Consider the following 23,644-nt stretch of genomic DNA (forward strand, 5'->3'; position numbering starts at 1 on the left):
TATGAGAGACAAAATGAGAAAAAAGATCCAGGAAAATCACATTGTAGGATTTTTTAAGAATTTGTTTGTGAATTATGGTGAAAAAGAAGTATTTGGTCAATAACAAAAGTTCAACTCAATACTTAGAGGTCAAACGTTTCCTGTAGGTCTTTACCAGGTTTGCTAGTATTTTGGCCCAGACTTTCAACTCCCTCCACAAAACAAATTTTCTATTGGGTTGAGATCTGGAGACTGGCTAGGCCACTCCATGACCTTGAAATGCTTTTTACAGAGCCACTTCTTCGTTGCCTGAGCGGTGTGTTTGGAATTATTGTCATGCTGGAAGACCCACCCACGTTCCATCTTCAATGCTCTCACTGATGGACGAAAGTTCAGGCTTAAAATCTCACGATACATGGCCCCGTTCATTCTTCCCCTAACATGGATCAGTCGTCCTGTCCCCTTTGCAGAAAAACAGCCCCAAAGCATAATGTTTCCACCCCCATACTTCACAGTAGGTATGGTGTTCTTGGGATGCAACTCAGCATTCTTCTTCCTCCAAACACAAGTTGAGTTTTTACCAAAAAGTTATATTTTGGTTTCATCTGACCACGTGATACTCTCTCAATCCTCTTCTAGATCATCCGTATGCTCTCTGGCAAACTTCAGATGGGCCTGGACATATACTGGCTTAAGCAGGGGGACACACCTGGCACTGCAGGATTTGAGTCCCTCTCGGTGTAGTGTGTTACTGATGGTAGCCTTTGTTACTTTGGTCCCAGCTCTCTGCAGGTCATTCATTAGGTCCCATCGTGTAGTTCTGGGACTTTTGTTCACCATTCTCATGATCATTTTGACTCCACGGGATGAGATCTTGCGTGGGGCCCCAGATCGAGGAAGATTATTAAAGATCTTGTATGTCTTCCATTTTCTTACAATTGTTCTCACAGTTGATTTATTCACACCAACCTGCTTGCCTATTGTAGATTCCCTCTTCCCAGCCTGGTGCAGGTCTACAATTTTCTATCTGGTGTCCTTCAACAAGTTTGGAGTCTGACTGTTTGAGGCTGTGGACAGGTGTCTTTTATACAGATAACAAGGTCAAACAGGTGCCATTAATACAGGTGACGAGTGGAGGAAGAAGAGCTTCTTAAAGAAGTTACAGGTCTGTGAGAGACAGAAAACTTGCTTATTTGTGACTAAATACTTTTGGCCCCACTGTATATGCCTGAGGTTTAAATTAGACAGGCTCTTCCAAAATCCTAACATTTTAGAATAGTAATAAATGTGAGAGTGTCTCATGTGTCGTGTTTAAGTATACTACCTCCATCTCTCAATTTTGTGAAATGAAGATCTATTGTCCACACATTTTCAAATATGCTAAAAGCCAGAATCTCAGGAAAAGTTTATAGATTTGACCCTTTCTTGTGTCAATTCTTAGTTAGCAACATCAGTGTTGCACATTAATCACAAATTAAAAAGGGTTTACAAAACATGGGAAAACAAAAAAACGATCAACAGAACTTTCAAGAGCAAAAAAACTGTCTGTTTTGTTTTTTATTATTTTCATTAACAGTCTTCATTCACATAGGGAATGCATTTACGTGGTTTACATATCCAGTAGGTCAAACAGACAACAACAACTGGCAAGCTCATTATTCCTGCATTTTATGAAGGCTTCAAAAAGTGTTTTATTCCAAATCAGGCAGAGGTGATCACTGTACACATTTCTGGTTTTAGCGATCTCTCTGTTGACTATTGAGCTCTCCTAACATTGGAGCTGGTTTCTGTATCAAGGATAAAGTCTATTTGTAAATAAATGGTTCTGCATTCTCTCTCCACAATTTGAGTGCTGAGTCACCAGACCCCCATCAAAGGACCATGTCATACAGTAACAGCATCACTCAGCATTCAGCTGTATAGTTCTCTGAAAGTCATGCAAAATCATGCACACAAAATACATGGTTTTGTATACAAATTACACATATTTTCTTTTTCTTTGTCATACATCAGGCAAAAAGCTTACTCCAACTTCATGCACCATCTGCCAAATAACCAATTGTGAGCTGTAGTCTTCTTCCCAACCCCTTTAAATATTCAGGTGAAATAAATAAATAAATAAATATTACTTAATTGATGTCACCTTTTCCATTTGTGAGAATAGGTTTATAGTTCATTAACATACAGCATAGCTGAAACTTGTAATGGTACCCAATCCACAGTGTAACTCAATATTTCTTGATTTCCATGCACGGTTGTTATAAATTCTGGTATTAATGCATAATGCAATTATAGTTTTCATAATGGCTAAAGAGCCAGTTTGGCTATTTAAATCACTGGGCTATTTTGAAACGCTAGAAAAAAACGGCAGTTTTTTTTTGCCACAGATATTTAAAAAGGCAAATGGAAAATGATTCTCCTATAACGGTGCTTTAATGGCATGTCTTGCATAATTACATGAACCAAAACATTTTTTCAGAGTCATTTATTCAGACTCCAGGTTATTCTTATGGTGTAGAAATATGTAAAACTTTGGTACACAAAAATCATGTGACCTTTCAACAGCCTCAGCTTCAAAAATTATGAAGCAGTTTTGCTGGCAATGTAAACAAAAGTAACTCCTGGGGAGTTGATCCAGGCTTGAACTAACTGATTTCTCTCACCATTCCCTCATGGTTGGAGCTGGGCCTTTTGGCAGAACAGGAGGCATATAATCAGGTTTCCAGCTCCTCTGCCTCCAAAGAAGAAACCAAGTGAAATCTTGAGAGAGAAAAACAGAACTCAACCAAGAGGCAATCTACCTCTGATACAGGATGCGGTCAAGAAAGACAAAAAGGTTCAGACTAGACATTCTGCCATTTTTACTGTTGCTCTTCAAACATTCTCACATATTTGAATTTAAGTGTATTTATTTTTACCAAGGGCTTTCCTCCCCTTACCAATACATGTTTTTGAAATACTGATGTCTTGTTAGTTTTCCAGGCTTAATTAAAATGTTGCATAACTTGTGGAAGAGAAAGAAGCCCTGAGCTCTGCTCTCCTCCTTCAGGTATTATATTTTGCATACCAGAACTGCATAAAATGGAATGCAGTAACTACTGAAGAGCTGTAAGCCACTTCTTATTTTATAAATAACATTACCCTTCTTATGAAACTGAGGCTGTAGAAATGGAGACTCTAAAAAGGTCATTACAGTGTACCATGTGGGTGCAGTTAAAATAATTGATTTCCAAATGCAGTGGGCAGTAATCCTTATTTCCTGATTAACACAAAGTGGTCAGTGTACAGAACAATGGCAGCATTAAGATCAAAGTATGTCCAAAAAATAAAATAAAAATAAAACATTAAAAATCACTACAACTGTGGGACCTGACTGAGAGTTTATTAATAGTTCACTTTAAAAACATGTATAAAATTGGTCCGGCTTCAGAAACAAGGCACGCAATGTCTTGGTTCACGATCGCAGTTTTTGTGTCAATCATTCCCTAGAGAGATATGTGTTTGGGGAGGGAAAAAAAAAAAAAAAAAAAAAAAAAAAAAAAGACAAAACCAAAACTTTCAAATTACTGAGGTTAAATTTCCAAGCAGCAAGACAGCCATGCAAAGAGACTTGTGATGTTGACTGGATGCTTTAGTAGTAGGTCTCTCTCTCCACCCAACCTACAACAATACAAACACAACCCTTTAGTAAATCACATATCTAATATAATGAACAATACACATTACAAAGTAAAATGTAAAACAGCCATATTCTGTCCAAAGACAGAGCTTTTTAATTCAAAGACACCCCCCTCCTTACCTCCTGGACTACGTCGGATGATAAGCTTTCGGATTTCATCATAAATAAAGATGAGAAGGGAGTACGGAAATGCACAGAACCACCAATTCGGTCTGGAGAGCAAAGTAGTAAAAAAAAAAATGCATTTGATTAAAAATCCAAAACTTTTCTGAAAGGGAAAAAAAAGATGATTATGAAATAACTTACTTGAGCGGGTACATTCTGAGAGCAACATCCATTCCTGGGCAGTAGGACAAAAAGGCAGCAAGGGCAGTCTCTTCAAACAGGCCAAAGATGAGGATTTTGTTTCTGCATTGGCAAGAAATTACCATCTTAAAACTCCATACATTGTAACCAATAAATCCAGACAAGAATGGCATTTAACAGGAGTAATTATGGACCTCCTACTTACTTCATCCCTTGTTGGAAAACTGAATTCCTTCTGGTTTTACAGATGATCAAGTCAGCCCATTGCACAATTACAATACTGATGAAGAATGCAGTGTGACAAGTGAACTCCACAATCTTCCTCTGTTCATATGTCTGAAGAAACAATTACAGGTATAAGAAGTCATATGACATTCAGGGGTAATGTGAAAACATTGAAATTATATACATACCCACTGCTGGCCATAGCTGTCTTCCAGATCATTCATATACTTGTCATCCCAAAACACACGTATACCCAGCAACGTAGATGGCAGAAATCCATTCTCAGCCAGAATTACAAAGTAAGTAAAGAAGCCGGCAAGAGCCTGAATCATACCTGTGAATTGAAACAAAGACATGCTTATTGTGTCATGATCTGATGAGGTTTAATAGGAACTTTTGAAACAATTTATGGATATTATGGACCATTATAGCCAAAAGGTCCCTTGGTATCTTTTGAGAGTCTTATTCAATAATCCAAACTAGGTATCGGGACACAAACTTGGCCTTTATCTAGTCACTTATACATTTCTCTGACCTGATCTAACAAGCCAGGACTCCTCTATAACTGTTTCAAACCATCAAAACCTCTGCTACTACTTAGTGATGTGTTTTGATTGAACCAATCCTCTAGTTTCTTTTTATCGCCAATGTTTTTGGATCAATATCACTTCGACATTGGCATGTATATTTTTGTGCTAAAGCTATTCACTGGAATGCAATAAAGAATTCTGGATACTCATACACAGCATAATCCCCTGGTCTGCACTAGGCCAAGCTAAGATAAAGGTTTAGGAGCTGACCGGAAACAAAATAAACATATACGCATTCAACAGCACTGTAACCCCACACCCAAATTGTTTGCCCTGGTCCATTAAATCTTGCAAGGAAATGCTTCTCCACTGATCTTTCGATTTCTTACCAATCTGACCATAGGCCATGCTAATGAGCCTTTCATTCACCAACTTGTCTGTTTTGGGGTTTCTTGGCTGCCTCTTCATGATGTCACTTTCAGCTGCCTCATAAGCTAAGGAGATAGCAGGGACCTGTTGGTTTTAAAGAGCATGTTAGCAAAGTCTATTTGAATTTGAATTGAATTTACACTGTACCGTTAAAAAGAGAGTTCTAATTAAAATTATGCTTACCATGTCAGTACCAAGATCAATACAGAGGATAGTGACAGTGCCCAGAGGAAGAGGGATGTTTGCAATTATAAACAGGAGAAAAGGAGTAATCTCAGGAATGTTGCTTGTCAAAGTGTAAGCAATGGATTTCTTCAAGTTGTCAAAGATCAAGCGGCCTGGTAAGAAAAAACATTTTTATTAAAACTCACAACCAATGTTTGTAGCTGAATTTAGGATTATTTTTTGTTTAGTGCCATTTACCTTCCTCCACTCCTGTAACAATTGAGGCAAAGTTGTCATCTAGGAGGATCATGTCAGCAGCCTGTTTAGAGACATCTGATCCAGCAATACCCATAGCTACTCCAATGTCAGCTTTCTTCAGAGCAGGAGAATCATTGACACCATCCCCAGTTACAGCCACAATAGCACCCTGTTATAACAAAAAAAATGTTTTTCCTTCTAATGTCACTAATCAATTGTTGCACATTCGTTTACTGCATTTAAGATTACAGGTGGTACCTGGCGCTGACAGCCTTCGACAATAATCAATTTCTGTTGAGGAGATGTTCTGGCAAACACAATTTCAGTGTGATGTTTCAAGACATCATCCAATTGTTCAGGGGTCAGGTCTTTTAAATCTCCACCATGGACCACACAAGCCTTGGCATCTCTGGAAATAAAACAAAACAAGCATTAGTGCACGTGCACAAATTCTCAGATTCTAGGTCATATAAAAGCATTGTAAATAATGTACTGCATACCAATGACCAAATACCAGAGCAATATATTACCTGGGGTTGACTTCATTAATAGGTATGTTTAAACGAGCAGCAATGTCTTCCACAGTCTCATTGCCCTCGGAGATAATACCCACACCCTTGGCAATGGCTTTTGCTGTGATTGGATGATCACCAGTGACCATGATAACCTAGACGATTAAAAAGGATGTGAATTCTGTAGCCCTTATTAGGTTGCAAACACCACCCAAGAACAAACTTTTATCTAATGGTTATACCTTGATTCCAGCACTCCTGCACTTGCCAACAGCATCAGGCACAGCAGCACGTGGTGGATCAATCATAGACATAAGGCCAACAAAGCACAAGTTTTCTGTTGGAAAGTTCACATCTTCTGTGTCAAACTGAAAATCCTCAGGAAACTGGTCATCAGGAAGGTTGAAGTGGCAAAAACCTAAAAAGAAACAAGACAGATACACTTTAATGCAGCAAAGTTCACAGTTGGCCTCAAAGAACTCAACTTGAAGCTTTACATTATTAAATCAATATACAGCAGCATTTAGTAACAATCTCACCCAGCACTCGTTCTCCCAGACCACCCAATTCTAAATAAGCATTCTGGAAAGCATCCTTCATCTCATCATCCAGAGACTGTTCTTTTCCCTGAAGCATAATGGTTGAGCATCGGTCCAGGATCCTCTCGGGGGCTCCCTTCATTACTAGTAGGTGCTTACTCTCTCCCTCATTAGTGTTCTTGTGGATGGACAACTAACAGAGAGAAGTCATTGACAAGACCTCAGCAGAATTCACAAGAAGAGTAACATATATAGGGTATAAAACAAGTGCCATGTATTACCTGGTATTTGTTGGTGGAGTTAAAAGGGATCTCAGCAATTTTTGTATATTTGTCTCTCATTTCCTTCACTGAACCACAGCACAGTTCAATACACTTCAACAGGGCAGACTCTGAGGCATCACCAGCTGTATCCCTCTATGGAAAAGTTAACATATTTTGTAACACCAAAACTCTGGTTTTACATTAAAATGTACTTTGATATGTTTGTTAAAATACTACAAAGCACACTCCTCAGGAAAACACTTCATTAGTTAATTAGTTTTATGTTCCAGTTGTCAAAGAACAAATGTTTCTAATTCAGTTCAGTTGCACAAGTAAAACCTGGAGGGTTACCAACTACTACTTAAATGTGAATTTGACTATTAGTTAATCCACGGCAAGTAATTCACAAAACAACCAATGTTGGAAGGCAGAAAGGTTGTTTACTGGAAGACTAAGTACTACTAATAAGCTCTTGGGAGCAAGGGGCACAAATATTCCCTACAGGCAAAGAGCAAAATACTGGAACACAAGCAGAAAAACAAATCTCAAGTAAACAACTTGCAAAAGGTGCATGACTGGTAGATATGCCCAAAAAGCACATTAAAGAGATTTGATTTATCATGTTCGAAAGAGGCTGAGTGAATATTTATAATGTGAACCTTGAGGATTGCAACATTGTCTTGATCAGCAAGGAAGACAGCACGGTTGCACAAGCCAGCAATTCGAGCCAGGCCAGCCCAAGTAGCAGAGCTTCTATCAAAAGAGGTTCCACTCTGGTTCTCAGTGGTATCAGCTTCATGAATCTGGTTATCAAACCACATATGAGCCACAGTCATACGGTTCTGGGTCAGAGTTCCTGTTTTGTCTGAGCAGATTGTGGAGGTAGAGCCAAGGGTCTCCACAGCTTCAAGGTTCTTGACTAGACAGTTCTTCTTTGCCATACGTTTGGCAGTTAAAGTCAGACACACCTAAATACAGAAACAAGGATTAGTGATTATGCAAAAGTGGGCTTATACTTGTATACTGTATATTAACTGCAATATATCAGTATCACTCGTTATTGTGGCACTTACAGTTACAGTAGCCAAGAGACCTTCTGGCACATTAGCGACAATGATACCAATGAGGAAGATGACTGCCTCTAGCCAGCTGTATCCAAGAATCAGAGAAAGAATAAAGAAGGACACACCAAGGAAAACAGCCACTCCAGTGATAATGTGGATAAAGTGCTCAATCTCAATAGAAATGGGGGTTCTGCCAACTTCAAGACCAGAGGCAAGAGTAGCAATACGACCCATTACAGTGCGATCACCAGTGTTGATTACAATACCTCTAGCAGTACCTACAAAGAAAACCACAGAACAGAAGCATTGAGGAATGAACTGAGATTCCCTGAAAGATACTTGAACAGATCTATATAGAAATCATACCTTCAACACAATTGGTGGAAAAAAAAGCAATGTTTCTTGTCTCCAAGGGATTTTCATTGGAGAAGTCAGGAGTTCGTGTCTGAGGCTCAGATTCGCCAGTCAGGGAGGAGTTGTCCACCTGAATAAAAAAAAAAAAAAAAAAAAAAAAAAAAAAAAAACAAACAAACAAACAAACAAACAAACAAACAAACAACAACCTTTAGACAATGACATTTTGGTACCCACAGTGCTATCAAGGAAAATAATTAATACATGTTCACCTTGCACCCATGAGCAGAAATGATCCGCAGATCAGCTGGAATTCTGTCTCCTCCTTTAACCTCCACAAGATCTCCAACAACCACATCTTCAGCATTTATGCTCATCTTCTCACCATCACGGACAACCAGGGCTTGCTAAACAACAAATAATATAGATAAGTCACAGCAGGTTTAATTTGTAACATAAATAAAGAGTCTTATTATACAAATAGCATGTTTTCTACTACCTGAGGAACAAGATTCTTGAAGGAGTCCATGATCTTGGAGCTCTTAGCCTCTTGATAGTATGAGAAGCAACCAGTAATCATCACCACCGCAGACAGCACAATACCCAAGTACAACTGTATGACAAGGAGACAGCAGTTTGAAGGATCCCACTACTGAGGAGTGAAAGTTTAACAGGCCTCCAATCTATTGAAAACATTTTATTACATTATCATTTGCTGGTTCATCTTCTGAGGCTGCAAGAATTCCATAAGCCAGGAAGCAAAGTAAAGCGCCAATCCATAGTAGAGTGGAAAACCCCCCAAAGAGTTGTTTGCAGAACTTGACCCATTCTGGGGTCGTGGGAGGGGGCGTCAGGGCATTGGGTCCATCGCGTGCAAGGATCTCCTTTGCACGAGCAGCAGTCAGTCCCTAGTGGTAGAAAGTAAAAATGTTAATACAGAACACAAATCTATATTCTTGTAGTGATCTCACATATGTGTACAGGAACAAAGTTTAATAGAGAAGGCATGTTTGCTGGATTTTTAAAATGTTCAAAACAGTGAAAAAGATTTGGATTTAACATATTTGGAATTAGTAAGACTCACCCTTGTTAGGTCTGTGCCATATTTCCTGTTGAGTTCTTCCAGGCCCAGCTTGTGGTCATCCTAGAAGAATTTAAATGTTTGAAAACGAAATCTCTCTGAAACTAAATCTAGGATTTTTTCAGCTGCCGATCAGTAGTTTCACTTCATTTCTAAGAGGCTGACTCACCAAGTCCACTTCCTTTTTGAGTTCATCCATATCTTTGTCCTTGTCCTTCTTGCCCTTAGACTTAGATTTCTTGCCCCCCTGTTCTGAGGTGGCCGCCAGCTCATACTGTTCCCGACCTTCCTGTGATACACCAAACAAGCACGCTTAACTTTCCCATGATTAATTGTACCTTTTTCAAAACATGTACCACCCAAGATGATTCAAAAGATTTGTAATAAAACAACTGGAAATACTGAGGTAAATGTTATTGGTTTACCTTGCAAAATGTAGCATTTTTAATGTACACCACAAGCATATGGTTTTATAAGTGATATGTACAACAAACAAAAAAGTGGGTGGACTAGGAGGACCACTAAAAGAACATTAAACTCCTTGCCATGTTAATGTTTGCCATGTTTGAGATGCTTACTATTCCAGGATTACAATTTGAAGATGAGCAAACTCTGTGGCATTCAAGTGATGACTGGTAGGTACCAACGGGTCCAAAATGTGCAAAGAAAACATTTCCCATACCAATACACCACCTCCACCAGGCTGAAGTGTCGGTAGCTGAAGGTAGCTGGGCACATGATTTCAAGCTGTGGAAACCAAATTCTGACCAAATTCTGCATGCCTCACCAGAAAGATTTATCAGACCGGGCTGTCTTCAGCCTGCTTGGCAGACAGAAAGGGATCCCAACAGGCTCTTCTGCTGTTGTAGCCCAATGTTTGACACACACAAATACTGCCAATGGGCTTTACGCATGTGTGAGTGCGATATTATATATATGAACTGATATATATTTTCTTCCATTCTGTTAAAACTACCCAGACCATGTTAAATATCCAAAACTATTACAAATGGATAATTAGCATTTTGAAATCAAGCTCTTCATACACATCTTTAAGACACTTTAGACATACATTTCAGTTTGGGTTATTCGGAGTTGTCACAACTTTGATTTGTTTGTGTCGACATAATAATGAGCAATTAGGCCAGAATTACAGATAAAAAAAAGAAGTCATCAATTATTAGCAGAATAGCATGAATTATTAATAAACATTGTGCTCGGTGCACAAGAAGAATAGCCCATGGTGCATAAGAGTCACTATACAGTTACAACACAACAACAAATCATCTGCAAAGACACCTAAAAGACTAGATGAAGGTTTAAACCATGGAACTGATCGGACTACTGCTTCCCATCAGGGTTGTCACAAGTATCATCTAAAAATTCCTGACTGATATTACTATCTTTAGTTACTTCTGACATTATGGCATTCATGTTTGAGCGGATAGTAAAAGCTATTTGACCCATATATTCTCTTGTTCCAAAAGGGAAGGGGTGGTACCAGCTATGCAGTTAAACATTTAAGGCCTTATATGGTTTCTGTAGGGGACCAAATTATTTATATGTTGGAATGAGGACCAGGAAAGAACCAGAAAACATAAAAATATCCCATTTTCCCTATACTACTTTTGCAGTGCAATAGATTTGAACTGCACCACAATATCTTGTGTTACCCTCTCCCTTGAGACCTAAACATGGCATAAATAAGCATTGGAATTAAGGCATTTGAAAGAACAAATCGTGGGACAAATACTCAGAAGTAATCCAGAGGTGTTGTGTGATTTTTTTTTTGGCCCTTTTAAATCTTCTGTATGTCAAACTTACATTGTGCATGCAAGCAAATCACTTCTCTACACTGGGACTTTGCCCTGTTACCATGGGTGCTAGGGCCACACCTCTAGGTATTTGAAAAAGAGCAGTCACATGCAAAGTGTAACACCCTTTATTTTAATAGCTAGCCAGTCAGAAAGGGGGAAAACATGAATCTATGGGAGTTTTTTAGAATAATGTATTACTTTTATACAGCAAAATGCTACAGTCAAAACTGTTGCTAATAAATGTGAAGCATTTTGGAACGACTTAGTTTAGTCTCAAGCACTATGAATGGGGACATGCAAGATATGCCTCATATCTACTCCTTTAAACTGCGTACCAAAAAAGGAAAGGCATACTAAGTAGGGCCCTGCATAGAAAGGGGTGGGGGGCTGTCCTCTGCTCTAGGTTGAAGATGGAATCGCCAGTGACAAAAGGGCCTACTAACAAGTAGTGACCGCTGAATGGAAAGAATGTTAAATCCTTTGGAGGGGACATGATGGCCTTTACTTTGCATACACATTCAGGATGGGGGTGGGGGCACGGGCACAGCTGTGACCAACACCTGTTATCAACACTGAACTGTGTAGAATCATAAAATAAAAAGAACAATTAAGTGAATTACAACAAAGTACTATGCCATGGACAAGGAACAAAAAATCTTTAAATGAGCTTAAATTTCCGAGCTCCAGTTTATGTTTAATCATATTTCACTGTTCTTGCAGTAATCGAGCATTATTGCAGCCAAGCATTATCGTTGCTCCCCCTGCCGCAATAGCCCCCTCCCCAACAGATGCTTAAAACACCACATTATGTTCGCTGGTGAGGAACGGCATCTGTCTTATGGCAGTGGGGGTTGTAGCGGCAGGGTGGGGTGGGGCGTTGTTCAGTGCACCAAACCAGATGCAATCTCGGAATGCAAGGCTGATCCACATCACAAAGATAGCTTAAACTGGGAATGCATATTACATGCATGTGCTAAAGCCGCTCTCTTATAAGCAGCCGCTACTCCCTGCTGAGATTAGATGCTATGACACACAGGGACATAGTGTACATTAGTGTGGACCCACCCGCCTTTTACCAGCGGGTCAGCATAAAGTCCAGGACCCCAAAACCAAACACAAAAAACACAAATCCTACGCGAGAAAATAGTGGCTCACTTTCATCGTATAACGGCACAACAGTCATCAGAGCAATCCTACTACAGTAATACGATTTCTTAAGGATTTTACGACGCCAACCCGCTGGCAAATGATGTGTTAATGAAAGGGGGAGGGGTGGAATAGGGCGGCAGAAAGAGGAGGAGACAAGAAGGCCCCACATCTCCCACGCGAGTGTTCAAATATTGCAACAGACATGAGAAAATGACGTTCTTTCACGGTCTGCTTAAAATGGTAGGTTATGTTGACCAGCTCTACTAAGTGGCTTGTGTACAACGTTGCACAATCAGTCTATCACAATAGGGCGCCACTGGCTCTTAATTACACCGAGAAAACACAATGGCGCGATGACAGACTGAGGGCTGAAAAAAAGCCATCGTCTTTAGGAAATTTCCGCCCCCCTCGCCCTAAAACGTGCATGCTGCGGTGTACGAATGATTTAAACAAATTATATCGGGGGAATAGGATCAACATTCGTCAGCTTAGTGTTAATGGTGGACACATTTATCTGCCAAAAAAGATTTAGATCTCGAAAACAGGTCACGAATGTAGTCACAAGACTTTTTTTTCTTCCAACACACGACGAAATGGGCCATCATACATTGCGGCCATCTCAGAGGAAGTTTCACTGACTCCGACATTACTGCAATCTTCAGTAAACTCTTTTCGGACAAAATAACAATCGAATTTACCCACTTTTAGAAGACCAAACACTAGAACCTGTTGCTCCTAACCTCGAAATCTTGAAGTTTTATTTCCAAACGAGTAAAAGAACACGTCTAAACGATTCCACTGAAAGTACACATTTGCGGAAGTCATGTGCGTTGAAGGGATCTGGAGATGATCTGTTCCTACATTAATTTGACAAACAATGTAGCTAACATGTGCTCTCTTATTTTCGCGAGGTTAAGGAGTTAATCTGTATTTTAACAAGCCAAAGTAAAAATAGTAAGAGCACACTTACTCCTCGTCCCATTTTGCCTATTTTTATGTTGTAAAAGGAGAGATCTTGAGTGTCCAAATCCCAGTTTGTCTTAAAATAAATTAAAAGGCACAAAATAAAAATTCCCGCTGCTTCTTGAGTTCCCTCTGAATGTGTCCTGCCCACACGTGTCACTCCACCCGGACAACCATACAGGCTTCGTCGCTGTTTGAGGGTTCAACACTTATATACAGTGAAGATTTTTTTCTAGTGACGTCTACTCCTTTCGCCATGGTAACATGAAGGGGTGGAGTCAGCAGCATGGCGAGCTTTTGGTTATGATGTAGCACAGTTTATGAGCCCTTTGCTTTACTGACTTAATTTAGGCCAATACATTTCAGCTATGAACTGGACACGTTGACTATTTTAAATGGTCTACAGCTCTTCTAATCATTCGAATACATTACTTTTATGTGTCTTTTCAGGGCAGTACTTTTTTGTGAATTCTGCAATATGACTTAATTTTAGGAAAACGTACTTTAAAATGCATTGTAGCAATACAATGCAGTTAAAATCATAGTTGTAAAAAAATGATAAAATCACTCTTCAGACTGAAATCCATGTGATTTTAGTTAGTTTAGCTCTGTGATAAAAGCAAGATTCTGTGAATAGGGTGCTTAGTGTTTGCTGGATACAGAATTATTAAAACCCTCAATTAGATTCAGATCCTTGTGCGTTTGCAGAATTCATTCAGGAAATGGACCAGCTCAATACAATTTGCGTGTGTAGGAATGAACATCTTCAGAGTAAAAGCTAAAAATATCAAATGTTATTTACACACTGCAGGTTCTACCCTATACATGTGTTGCCATGGAAACTATCATGCCCCCCCCCCCATAAGAGCAGAATGATACCCCTTGTGGGAGGTACTAGGCTAATGTAATATTAAATAGGTCTTAAAGGCACATCACCTTTTTTGGGGCTGTTGGGATGATGGTCAATATGTTTGAGGATGACCCTTCTAATAACTGCATTTACTATTATAAGTTGCTATTTTGTTATCATGATACACATTATGCTTATCTAAGCATATTGAGGATATTGTTAGTGCTTAAAGTACATTGATCAGCTGCATGTTTCATTACCAACAGTGTAATTTGACTGGTTTAATTGAATGAAGTGCAGCCGATGTTGAATAAAAATCACTGTATTCACTGTACATCTGAATAGTAGTTTTTAAGAATCTGTCGCTACTGACATATTTAACCTGTGATTGCATGCATTGTGATACATATTGTGTATTGTGAAAATGTCTTTAAGTATCATGATGTAGTATTTTTACCCTATCGCTACCCAGTCCTATTGCTGACACAGATGTTCAAATGTACACCTACACAGCTTGTCTAGTCCCTGTAGAGCAGTACTGTGTTCTGAAGAAGCAATAAATGAGCAGGTGACCCAATACTTTTTTCTGTATAATGTATGTTAATGTTATGTCACAGCACATATTTACAGGTCCTTTTTGAACAAACTAGTAGCCAATGTACGCACTGCAGTGGCAGCAGGTACTGTGCTAGTATGTTAGTTACAATGCTAGAAGCCAAAATATAATCATTTTGTAGTTAAAGCTACTTTAATTGAGTTGGATCAGTCACAGCATTTTCTTATCTAGGAGTTGCTGAACTAGGTAGTCAAATCTTTACTTAATAGTAGTCAGTGCACTATACAGATATGATTGTAAGACCTGCTTCAGCTGGGTCTATTGCTTAGCCTATTACGCCTGTTAGTTTTTATTTGTTAACATCTGTTAACACTGACATCTTCTTTGTTCCTGATTTAGGCTTCAATGCATTATTCTTGTTTGGGGAGCATTCATTCTCACACATTCTGAGTTTAGCAAGCTTCAGAGTTTAGAGTTTTAAAGGCGTGCTTGTTTCTGTTGCTATTAAGATTAAGAAAATAGGTCTTTTGATATTTTGCTGTACTTTGCATGTTACCCTTTTAAAGCCAGTGAGTCAAGCTACCAGAGATTCATCCTAAAATCATGATTAGGTCCCCGCTGTCCACAAGAATGAACATAATACACACAAAATAGTTGCATTACACACATTTTTATTTTCAGCATTCAACATTAGCAATTAGGGATGTGACTGTGGACATATTTGGAGAAAAGAGATCACAGAAGTTTAATAATATGTCTCTTTTTCTATCCAACCTAAAAAGGGATTGGAAAAATATATTAGAGAATGTTTCTTTATGGTGCTTGTTCATAATCACACACTTGCATATAATTAATTTCACTATACTTATATGAAAACACAGAATTTTTAACATGCATAGCATATTGAAAAGCACAAAGCATCTGTTTTTACCTCCTGGGTTTCGCCGAAGGAGGTACTTTCTAACCTCATCATAGATGAAAATGAGAAGTGAATATGGTACAGGACACAACCACCACCAAGGTCTGGAGGGGATAAACAATAATTAAGGTTTTAATAACATGTAAATCTCACTGTATTATAATGTTAACACACAGGGATAAAACTAATTTCCCCATGTTTGGTCAGCATAGAGACAGTATTGTTTTGTAGTTCTACTACAAAAGTGTATGGGCCTTTGTCTTAAGACAGATTAGAGGCTAATAGGTGAATAACTACTATATATTAAATGTTCTGTGCTTCATACATCGTCATCACAATAATCAAATGACAAGACACTGTTAAACTACTTTTACACTTGCATTTGTTTAAAAAAAACAATTTGATCTTACTCTTTAGGGCATTGCACAAACAAGTGACTTTTTTTGGAAAACTGTACTTACTTCAGTGGATACATTCTTACAGCAACATCCGTGCCTGGACAGTAGGACAGGAAGGCCGCCAGTGCTGTCTCCTCTATTAGACCAAAGTTGAGGACTTTGTTTCTGTAAATAAAAAATACAGATGAAGTGTGCCTCTCAAGGCATTTTCTATTTATAACCAGTTCATTGCAGTTATACCCTTAGGTTACAGATAACTTTATATAGTTTGTCTTTGGTTTACGTACTTCATTCCCTGGTGTATGAGTGAATTTGTCCTTGTCTTACAGATGATCAAATCAGTCCACTGCACAATCACAATACTGACAAAGAATGCAGTATGACATGTGTACTCCACAATTTTTCTTCGTTCATAAGTCTGCAAAAAGAAAAATAGAGTCATATGGAATCATCTCAGCATTTAAATATCAATTTCTATCAGTGTTTTCATGTGAATGCATTTCAGTCAGTCTTGGTAGCCCTTGATTATGCATTACGTACCCACTGCTGGCCATAGCTGTCCTCCAAGTCATTACAATACTGATCATCCCAGTTTACACGCAGTCCAATCAGAAATAAGGGCAGGAATCCATTCTCAGCAAGGATTACAAAGTAGGTAAAGAAGCCTCCTACTGCCTGCATCATACCTATAATAAAAAAGCTAAATAAATTCCCTTTCTGTCTCATGCTATAATGTAGGATTTTAGTAATGCAATTCAATTCTGATGGCGATCTCAGCAGGTTTTGTAGGTTTATCCTTAATGTTCTGAACCACAGCAGAACACTTTGGAACAAAAATAATACCACTTGTTACTCTATTCTTTTCAAAATTCAGATACATCTCTATTGTATTGCACAAAAGAGCTTATTATCCTGGAAGTTAACAAAACTCGTTATTTGTTGTTCACCTCAGCACCCTTAAAAGAAAGAGAAAAAATCTTTGCAATCTGTTTGCTTACCAATTTGACCATAAGCCATACTGATGAGCCTTTCATTTACCAATTTGTCAGTTTTGGCATCTCTGGGCTGCCTCTTCATGATATCACTCTCAGGACCTTCATAGGCCAAAGAAATTGCAGGTACCTGTAAGATAAACAGAGCCACAGATTACATACTTACTTACCGATAGTTATCTATAGTGGTAGAATATATTGGTGAATATATAGGTTTTATTTCTTACCATGTCAGTTCCCAGATCAATACATAAGATGGTGACAGTTCCAAGAGCAAGAGGAATGCCAGCAATGACAAAGAAAAGGAAGGGTGACATCTCAGGGATTTTACTGGTCAGAGTGTAAGCGATGGATTTCTTCAAGTTGTCAAATATAAGACGGCCTGGTAAAAGAATTCCATTTTTAGACAAACAGTTACAAAAAAAAACGAAGGACATTTCACCTTTAGTATTTTCTACCTTCTTCCACTCCAGTAACAATGGACGCAAAGTTGTCATCTAGAAGAATCATGTCAGCAGCCTGTTTGGAGACATCTGATCCAGCAATACCCATAGCTACTCCAATGTCAGCTTTCTTTAAAGCAGGAGAATCATTTACACCGTCACCAGTCACAGCCACAATGGCACCCTGTTTATGAGAAGAGTAAAGTACAAATAAATACTACTACTACTAGTAAATAATATAATATTTTGGCTTCATTATGACAATTACCTGTCTCTGGCAACCCTCCACAATGATCAGTTTCTGCTGAGGAGATGTTCTTGCAAACACAATCTCAGTGTGGTGCTTCAGAATGTCATCCAACTGCTCAGGGGTAAAATTTTTTAGCTCTCCTCCATGGACAACACAAGCCTTTGCATCCCTGCAAAACATTCATTATTAGTCTGACTGACCCAATGAAATGTGGAAAAATCCTTAGAAAATGTCCAGTTTACCTGGGGTTCACTTCTTCAACAGTAATGTTTCGACGAGCAGCAATGTCTTCCACAGTCTCACTGCCCTCAGAGATAATGCCCACACCTTTTGCAATGGCTTTAGCTGTGATTGGGTGATCACCTGTGACCATGATAACCTAGAAAATTTCAAGAAGATTAAATAGACAATTATATAAAATTTGAGTGTATTGCACTACGTGGCATATGGTACTGAGTATGTGCTAAATAGTTTACCTTTATTCCAGCACTTCTGCACTTGGCTACTGCATCTGGTACAGCAGCACGCGGAGGATCAATCATGGACATGAGGCCAACAAAGCACAGGTTTTCAGTGGGGAAGTTCACCTCTTCAATTTCAAATGCATATCCCTCAGCGAACTGATCATCAGGCAAATTAAATTGGCAGAAACCTACAAAGAATGATTCCACTTTTACATTTGTGAACTTACAGCATGCACTGTCAAAAAAGTATAACATTTAAAGTGTGTATTAAACTACATTATCCTAACAGTTTTGCTTGCCTAGTACTCTTTCGCCAAGGCCACCTAGTTTTAGATACACGTTCTGGAAAGCATCCTTCATTTCATCATCCAAGGGCTGCTCTTTTCCCTGAATCATAATGGTTGAGCATCTGTCCAGGATTCTTTCAGGGGCTCCTTTCATTACCAGCAGGTGCTTGTTCTCTGAGGAGTTTGGGTTCTTGTGAATTGAGAGCTGGAGGGTAACAGATCAGCTGATGTTAGGGTACAGGTAAATTGGATTTTGCTTAGTCTTAGTTTTAGGGATATAAAAGTAAATAAAAAGAAAATACCTGGTATTTGTTGGTAGAGTTGAAGGGGATCTCAGCAAGTTTTGCATACTGTTCTCTCATGGTCTTCACTGAACCACAGCAGAGCTCAATGCACTTAAGCAGTGCAGATTCTGAAGCATCGCCAGTGGTGTCCCTCTGTAAAAGATGAAAACGTTTTTATATCTATATCTTAAATTCAAGATCCTAATCTATTTAATCTATTTTACCAGACTGTTTTAGAATATAACAATAGTTGGATTTTCATGTGATATAATATCAGAGATATATTTAATTTATTTATTCAATAACTGAAACAATTAAAATTTGCTTATAAAGGTTTGTTGTCTAAAATGGACCTTCAAGGGTTTCCTTTCTATGCAGACACACCTTAAGAACAGGGACATTGGCCTGATCAGCAAGAAAAACAGCACGGTTGCATAGACCAGCCACACGAGCAAGGGCCGCCCAAGTAGGAGAGCTTCTGTCAAAGGACGTTCCACTCTGGTTTTCTGTGGTGTCAGCTTCATGGATCTGGTTGTCAAACCACATGTGGGCCACAGTCATGCGATTCTGAGTCAAGGTTCCAGTTTTGTCTGAGCAAATGGTGGTGGTAGAGCCCAGAGTTTCCACAGCCTCAAGATTCTTCACAAGGCAGTTCTTCTTGGCCATTCGCTTGGCAGTTAGAGTTAGACATACCTAAGGGTTACAGATTTAAACCAAACATTATTCTTTGTGTGTTTTAGTTTTTTAAATAGAAGTGCCAAAGGTTTTTTTATCAATGCCATGGAAGAATAACTTTCCTAAAAATGTTTCAGTAGATAGTTCTGCAAAGAACTACTATCAGAGTTTCATTCTAAAATGATAAAATAGTTAAAATTGGTCTTTTAAACACTTTGTTTGTATACATACAAAGATTTAAAAGGGCTTCTAGATTGCAAATGTAGAAGAACTGTACTTACGGTGACTGTGGCAAGTAAACCTTCAGGCACATTGGCAACAATAAGTCCGATAAGGAAGATGACGGCTTCCAACCAGCCATATCCGAGAATAAGAGAAAGAACACAGAAGGTTCCACCCAGGAAAAAGGCCACACCAGTGATGATGTGGATAAAGTGCTCAATCTCGATGTTAATTGGGGTCTGTCCAACTTCAAGACTAGATGCAAGAATAGCAATTCGGCCCATCACAGTGCGATCACCAGTGTTGATGACAATACCTGTGGCAGACCCTGCAGAATAATTGTGTAATACATTAATAATAATAATAATAATAATAATAATAATAATAATAATAATAATAATAATTTCCCAAGCTTGCCAAAATTCCTTTTTTATGTATAAAATATGAACAAATAAATTTTGTTTAATGTGAAATATGCCATTCTTCAAAACTCTTTTCAGATAGAAACCTAACATTCAAACCATTGAAGACATTGTGACCTCTTCATTGTGATTCTTCATAACTTAACATAATTTCATATGAAACATTTTCAATAACTTTGTTTATATTTCAGCAATTGAATTATACAGCCTTTCTTAAAGTAATGTTGAATGTTCCTTCAAGATACTATTTCAGAGTATTGTATTTATTTTGTACCTTCGACACAATTTGTGGAAAGGAAAGCAATATTCTTTGTCTCCAGAGGGTTTTCATTGGAAAACTGAGGAGTACGAGTCTGGGGCTCAGATTCACCAGTAAGAGAAGAGTTGTCCACCTGTGAAGGCAGGACAAAACAGTTATCATGATAAATGCTAAATACATTTTGTTGTAGATGTTTGTAGAAGTGTTTATTAACCTACCTTGCATCCTTGTGCAGCAATAATACGCAGATCAGCTGGAATTCTGTCTCCACCCTTAACTTCCACAAGGTCACCAACAACCACATCTTCAGCATTGATGCTCTTTTTCTCACCATCTCGAATAACCAAGGCTTGCTATTTAAATCAAGGTACATCATGTTAATTCATGCCTGCATGCAGTGAATAAAAGTTCTATCTGCATAATACTTACCTGTGGAACAAGCTTCTTGAATGATTCCATAATCTTTGAGCTTTTAGCCTCTTGGTAGTATGAGAAACATCCTGTGATCATCACCACTGCAGCAAGTACAATACCAAGGTACAACTGAAGGAAAAAACATATATACATAGACACTTAGAAGGGTTTTCAGGGGTTATTTTTTAAAGGCAGTGGTTCTATTAAGAACAGTGAGAAATGGTTAATGCTTCTTCACAAAGTAATTCTATATAAAACATTATGTTCATTAAGTCAAGGAACCCATTTTCAGTACTATATTAAACACCTTTTGCTTATGGTGTAAGGAATTGTACTATGTAATTGCTATATACACATTGTACTAGTTAAGATGTTCCAACAAATGTACAGACTTCAAATCAACTTATTAATTTACAAATCCTTATGTACTTCTTACATTGTCTTTTACAGGCTCACTCTCTGTTGTAACCTGTATTGTGTAAGCCAGGAAACAAAGGAAAGCTCCAATCCAGAGTAGAGTGCAGAATCCACCAAAAAGCTGTTTACAAAACTTGACCCATTCTGGGGTTGTTGGAGGGGGGGTCAGAGCATTGGGTCCATCACGTTCAAAAATCTCCTTTGCACGATAATTGGATAAACCCTTAAAGAAATTATCAAATCAGGTATTAGATATTTGCTAATGTATAATAAAGCAAGTTGTCTGACAGAACTATTGTGATTTATTAGAATGCTTATTAATTTCTAGCTTTAAATTAATATAATATTCTCTTTAGTTCCATTAAAACAAATGCACAGTTATAATGCAATGCTTAAAACAGATTTGTCTTAAAATCTTCTTACCCTACTAAGATCGGTGCCATATTTACGTTGAAGCTCATCTAAGGTCAGCTTATGATCATCCTGTATGGGAGAAAGTTAATGTAACCACTGTTTTTAAATGACTTTTCATAGCACATAATCATAGCACTAAAAAGTTCATTTTACTTGATTTAGATGTGTGCAATGGTTCCACCCAAAATAATTATGTTATATCAAAACACATTATTACATAAATTACAAAGATATTTTAGTTTTCATGTCATTTTCTTTTTCTTTCTTTAAGTTTTTTTTTTTATGTATTTGAGATTCCTTACCAGGTCCACTTCTTTCTTCAGTTCATCCAGGTCTTTTTGGTCTCTCTTTCCTTTTTTCTTCTTTTTAGCCTCATTTTCAGAGGTTGCTGCCAACTTGTATCTTTCATTACCTGACTATTTAAATAATTTATAAATAACAATTTAGGGCTTTGAAAAAAGAGCAGAAATGAGTTAATATATGAAAAACACTGTAAAAGTAATACACTTACTCCGAACCCCATTCTTTTCCAAAGCCAGGTGGAAGCCTCCCTCTGTCCTGCTGTTACTGTCTCTAGAGACACATTACAGTCTCTGCATCTTAAAGTCTGACCCAACGGCATTTATACTGCACCATCTTACCTGTAAAAGGAGGAGGAGATTCAGTTACAAATCAGACAGATATGTAGGTCACCTGAACTTCTCAATGACAACCAATCAAAGATCTTCCCTAAACATTTAGTAAGTGGGTAAGTTTGTGGACATGCTTTTAGAAATATTTTAGATACACAACATGTCCATACAGGTAGGTCATTTGAAGTACTCAATGACAGTCAACTGAATTGTTAATTGTTAATAATAGTAATAATAATAATAATAATAATAATAATAGTAATAGCAAAGGCAGAATATTATTTGTCTGTAAGAATTGAAAGGATAATTGGTATGCATGAAATTCATGTTTATTTGATTGGTTTATTATTACACATAACCCTCTGAAGTGAACCTAAACCTAGGACCTTAAAAAGTTTATTTTACTTATATGTGGAATGTAATTAGAGAATAAATTAGAGATTAAAATATACACACATGACCAGCATTATTATTTATACTAATGTTTATTTCTAAACATTATGTATATGTGTAATAAACATATGTTTAATTCTATTCTACTGACTTTTGTAACTGTGAGGAAGCAGAAATTGTAACAGCAAGCTAACCATAGCTTAAAGGATGTGTTAACAGCTAAATGTACTTGTACAATTTTGTAGAAGGTTTACTATAAACTAGTCCTTGCTTTTATTCAAGAGCAACCACATACAAAACCATATTCATGGTGTCATCTTCTGGTGGATGACACAGAGTTGTGAACAATGAAGTGTTTATACCCTAAACGTCTAGGATGTGGACAAGCTGTTTGTGGACAAATGTGTATGTACTTTTGTTCTTGTCATTGAGAAGCTCAAATGACCTACCTGTATGAATAAGGGATGGATAAATTACACTTCTAATTTGCACTGAACACATCCTATGCCAAACTCCTCCCCTTCAGGAGTTGATGTTATGTCTCTGAGGTGGTTAACAAGCTAGAGTTTTATCACAATGATGGCATAGGACTTGGTGAGTACCTGTTATGTCTCTTTTAAGAACAAAATGTAATTTCTTTAATTTTGTAGGATAAATGTTACATTTTTATAGTCATGTACATAAGTCTCAGGCAGCCATGTATATTCTTTGTGCCTGTAAAACACTTTTTTATATTATAAGAAATTCAAAATATATTTTTCTTTTTATCATTTGTTATAAATAGTTTTATTCAAATAAACTATGCATTGGTAACTCTAAATAATCTAAGTTAGTATCCAATTAAATTGCTCTATTCCATTATAATTGCTCAAGTTCCACTACTTACAGTAGATTACATATGTTTACAGATGTTTTAGATATGTTTTTTGCACCGGTTATATTGGCAATCATGCCATACATTTATCAAGAAAATACAAGAATCATTCTGGACCATGGGCCATATACACAATTTATAGACAAAAGTATTGGTATTACAAAAC

General features: G+C 37.8%; 2 protein-coding genes across 3 annotated transcripts; both read right to left on the reverse strand.

Annotated features, from left to right (window-relative positions):
- Positions 1-1,521: 1,521 nt before the first annotated feature.
- LOC140535342 (sodium/potassium-transporting ATPase subunit alpha-1-like) lies at positions 1,522-13,521 on the reverse strand. Its single transcript, XM_072656637.1, has 22 exons — positions 13,321-13,521; positions 9,554-9,673; positions 9,388-9,447; positions 9,008-9,211; positions 8,803-8,916; positions 8,576-8,710; positions 8,316-8,433; positions 7,959-8,227; positions 7,545-7,853; positions 6,904-7,038; positions 6,623-6,815; positions 6,326-6,501; positions 6,102-6,238; positions 5,830-5,980; positions 5,572-5,740; positions 5,332-5,486; positions 5,109-5,232; positions 4,378-4,523; positions 4,170-4,300; positions 3,965-4,066; positions 3,779-3,870; positions 1,522-3,639 (listed from the first exon to the last, which is right to left on the reverse strand). Exons 1-22 carry the CDS (start codon positions 13,330-13,332, stop codon positions 3,611-3,613), a joined length of 3,081 nt encoding a protein of 1,026 aa, XP_072512738.1. The 5' UTR covers positions 13,333-13,521; the 3' UTR covers positions 1,522-3,610.
- Positions 13,522-15,389: 1,868 nt separating this feature from the next.
- LOC140535844 (sodium/potassium-transporting ATPase subunit alpha-1-like) lies at positions 15,390-22,102 on the reverse strand. Of its 2 annotated transcripts, none has more exons than XM_072657372.1 (22): positions 22,091-22,102; positions 21,882-21,995; positions 21,589-21,648; positions 21,185-21,388; positions 20,764-20,877; positions 20,553-20,687; positions 20,350-20,467; positions 19,713-19,981; positions 19,141-19,449; positions 18,775-18,909; positions 18,485-18,677; positions 18,198-18,373; positions 17,964-18,100; positions 17,740-17,890; positions 17,487-17,655; positions 17,256-17,410; positions 17,035-17,158; positions 16,577-16,722; positions 16,324-16,454; positions 16,100-16,201; positions 15,651-15,742; positions 15,390-15,493 (listed from the first exon to the last, which is right to left on the reverse strand). In XM_072657372.1, the coding sequence occupies exons 1-22, from the start codon at positions 22,100-22,102 to the stop codon at positions 15,465-15,467; spliced, it is 3,075 nt and encodes a 1,024-aa protein (XP_072513473.1). In that variant the 3' UTR covers positions 15,390-15,464. The 2 variants fall into 2 exon arrangements, with proteins under 2 accessions (XP_072513473.1, XP_072513472.1); XM_072657371.1 differs by having other exon boundaries at positions 21,882-21,991; positions 22,087-22,102.
- Positions 22,103-23,644: the final 1,542 nt, after the last annotated feature.

This window comes from Salminus brasiliensis, chromosome 15 (assembly GCF_030463535.1).
Source record: "Salminus brasiliensis chromosome 15, fSalBra1.hap2, whole genome shotgun sequence".
NCBI classification, from domain to species: Eukaryota; Metazoa; Chordata; class Actinopteri; order Characiformes; family Bryconidae; genus Salminus; species Salminus brasiliensis.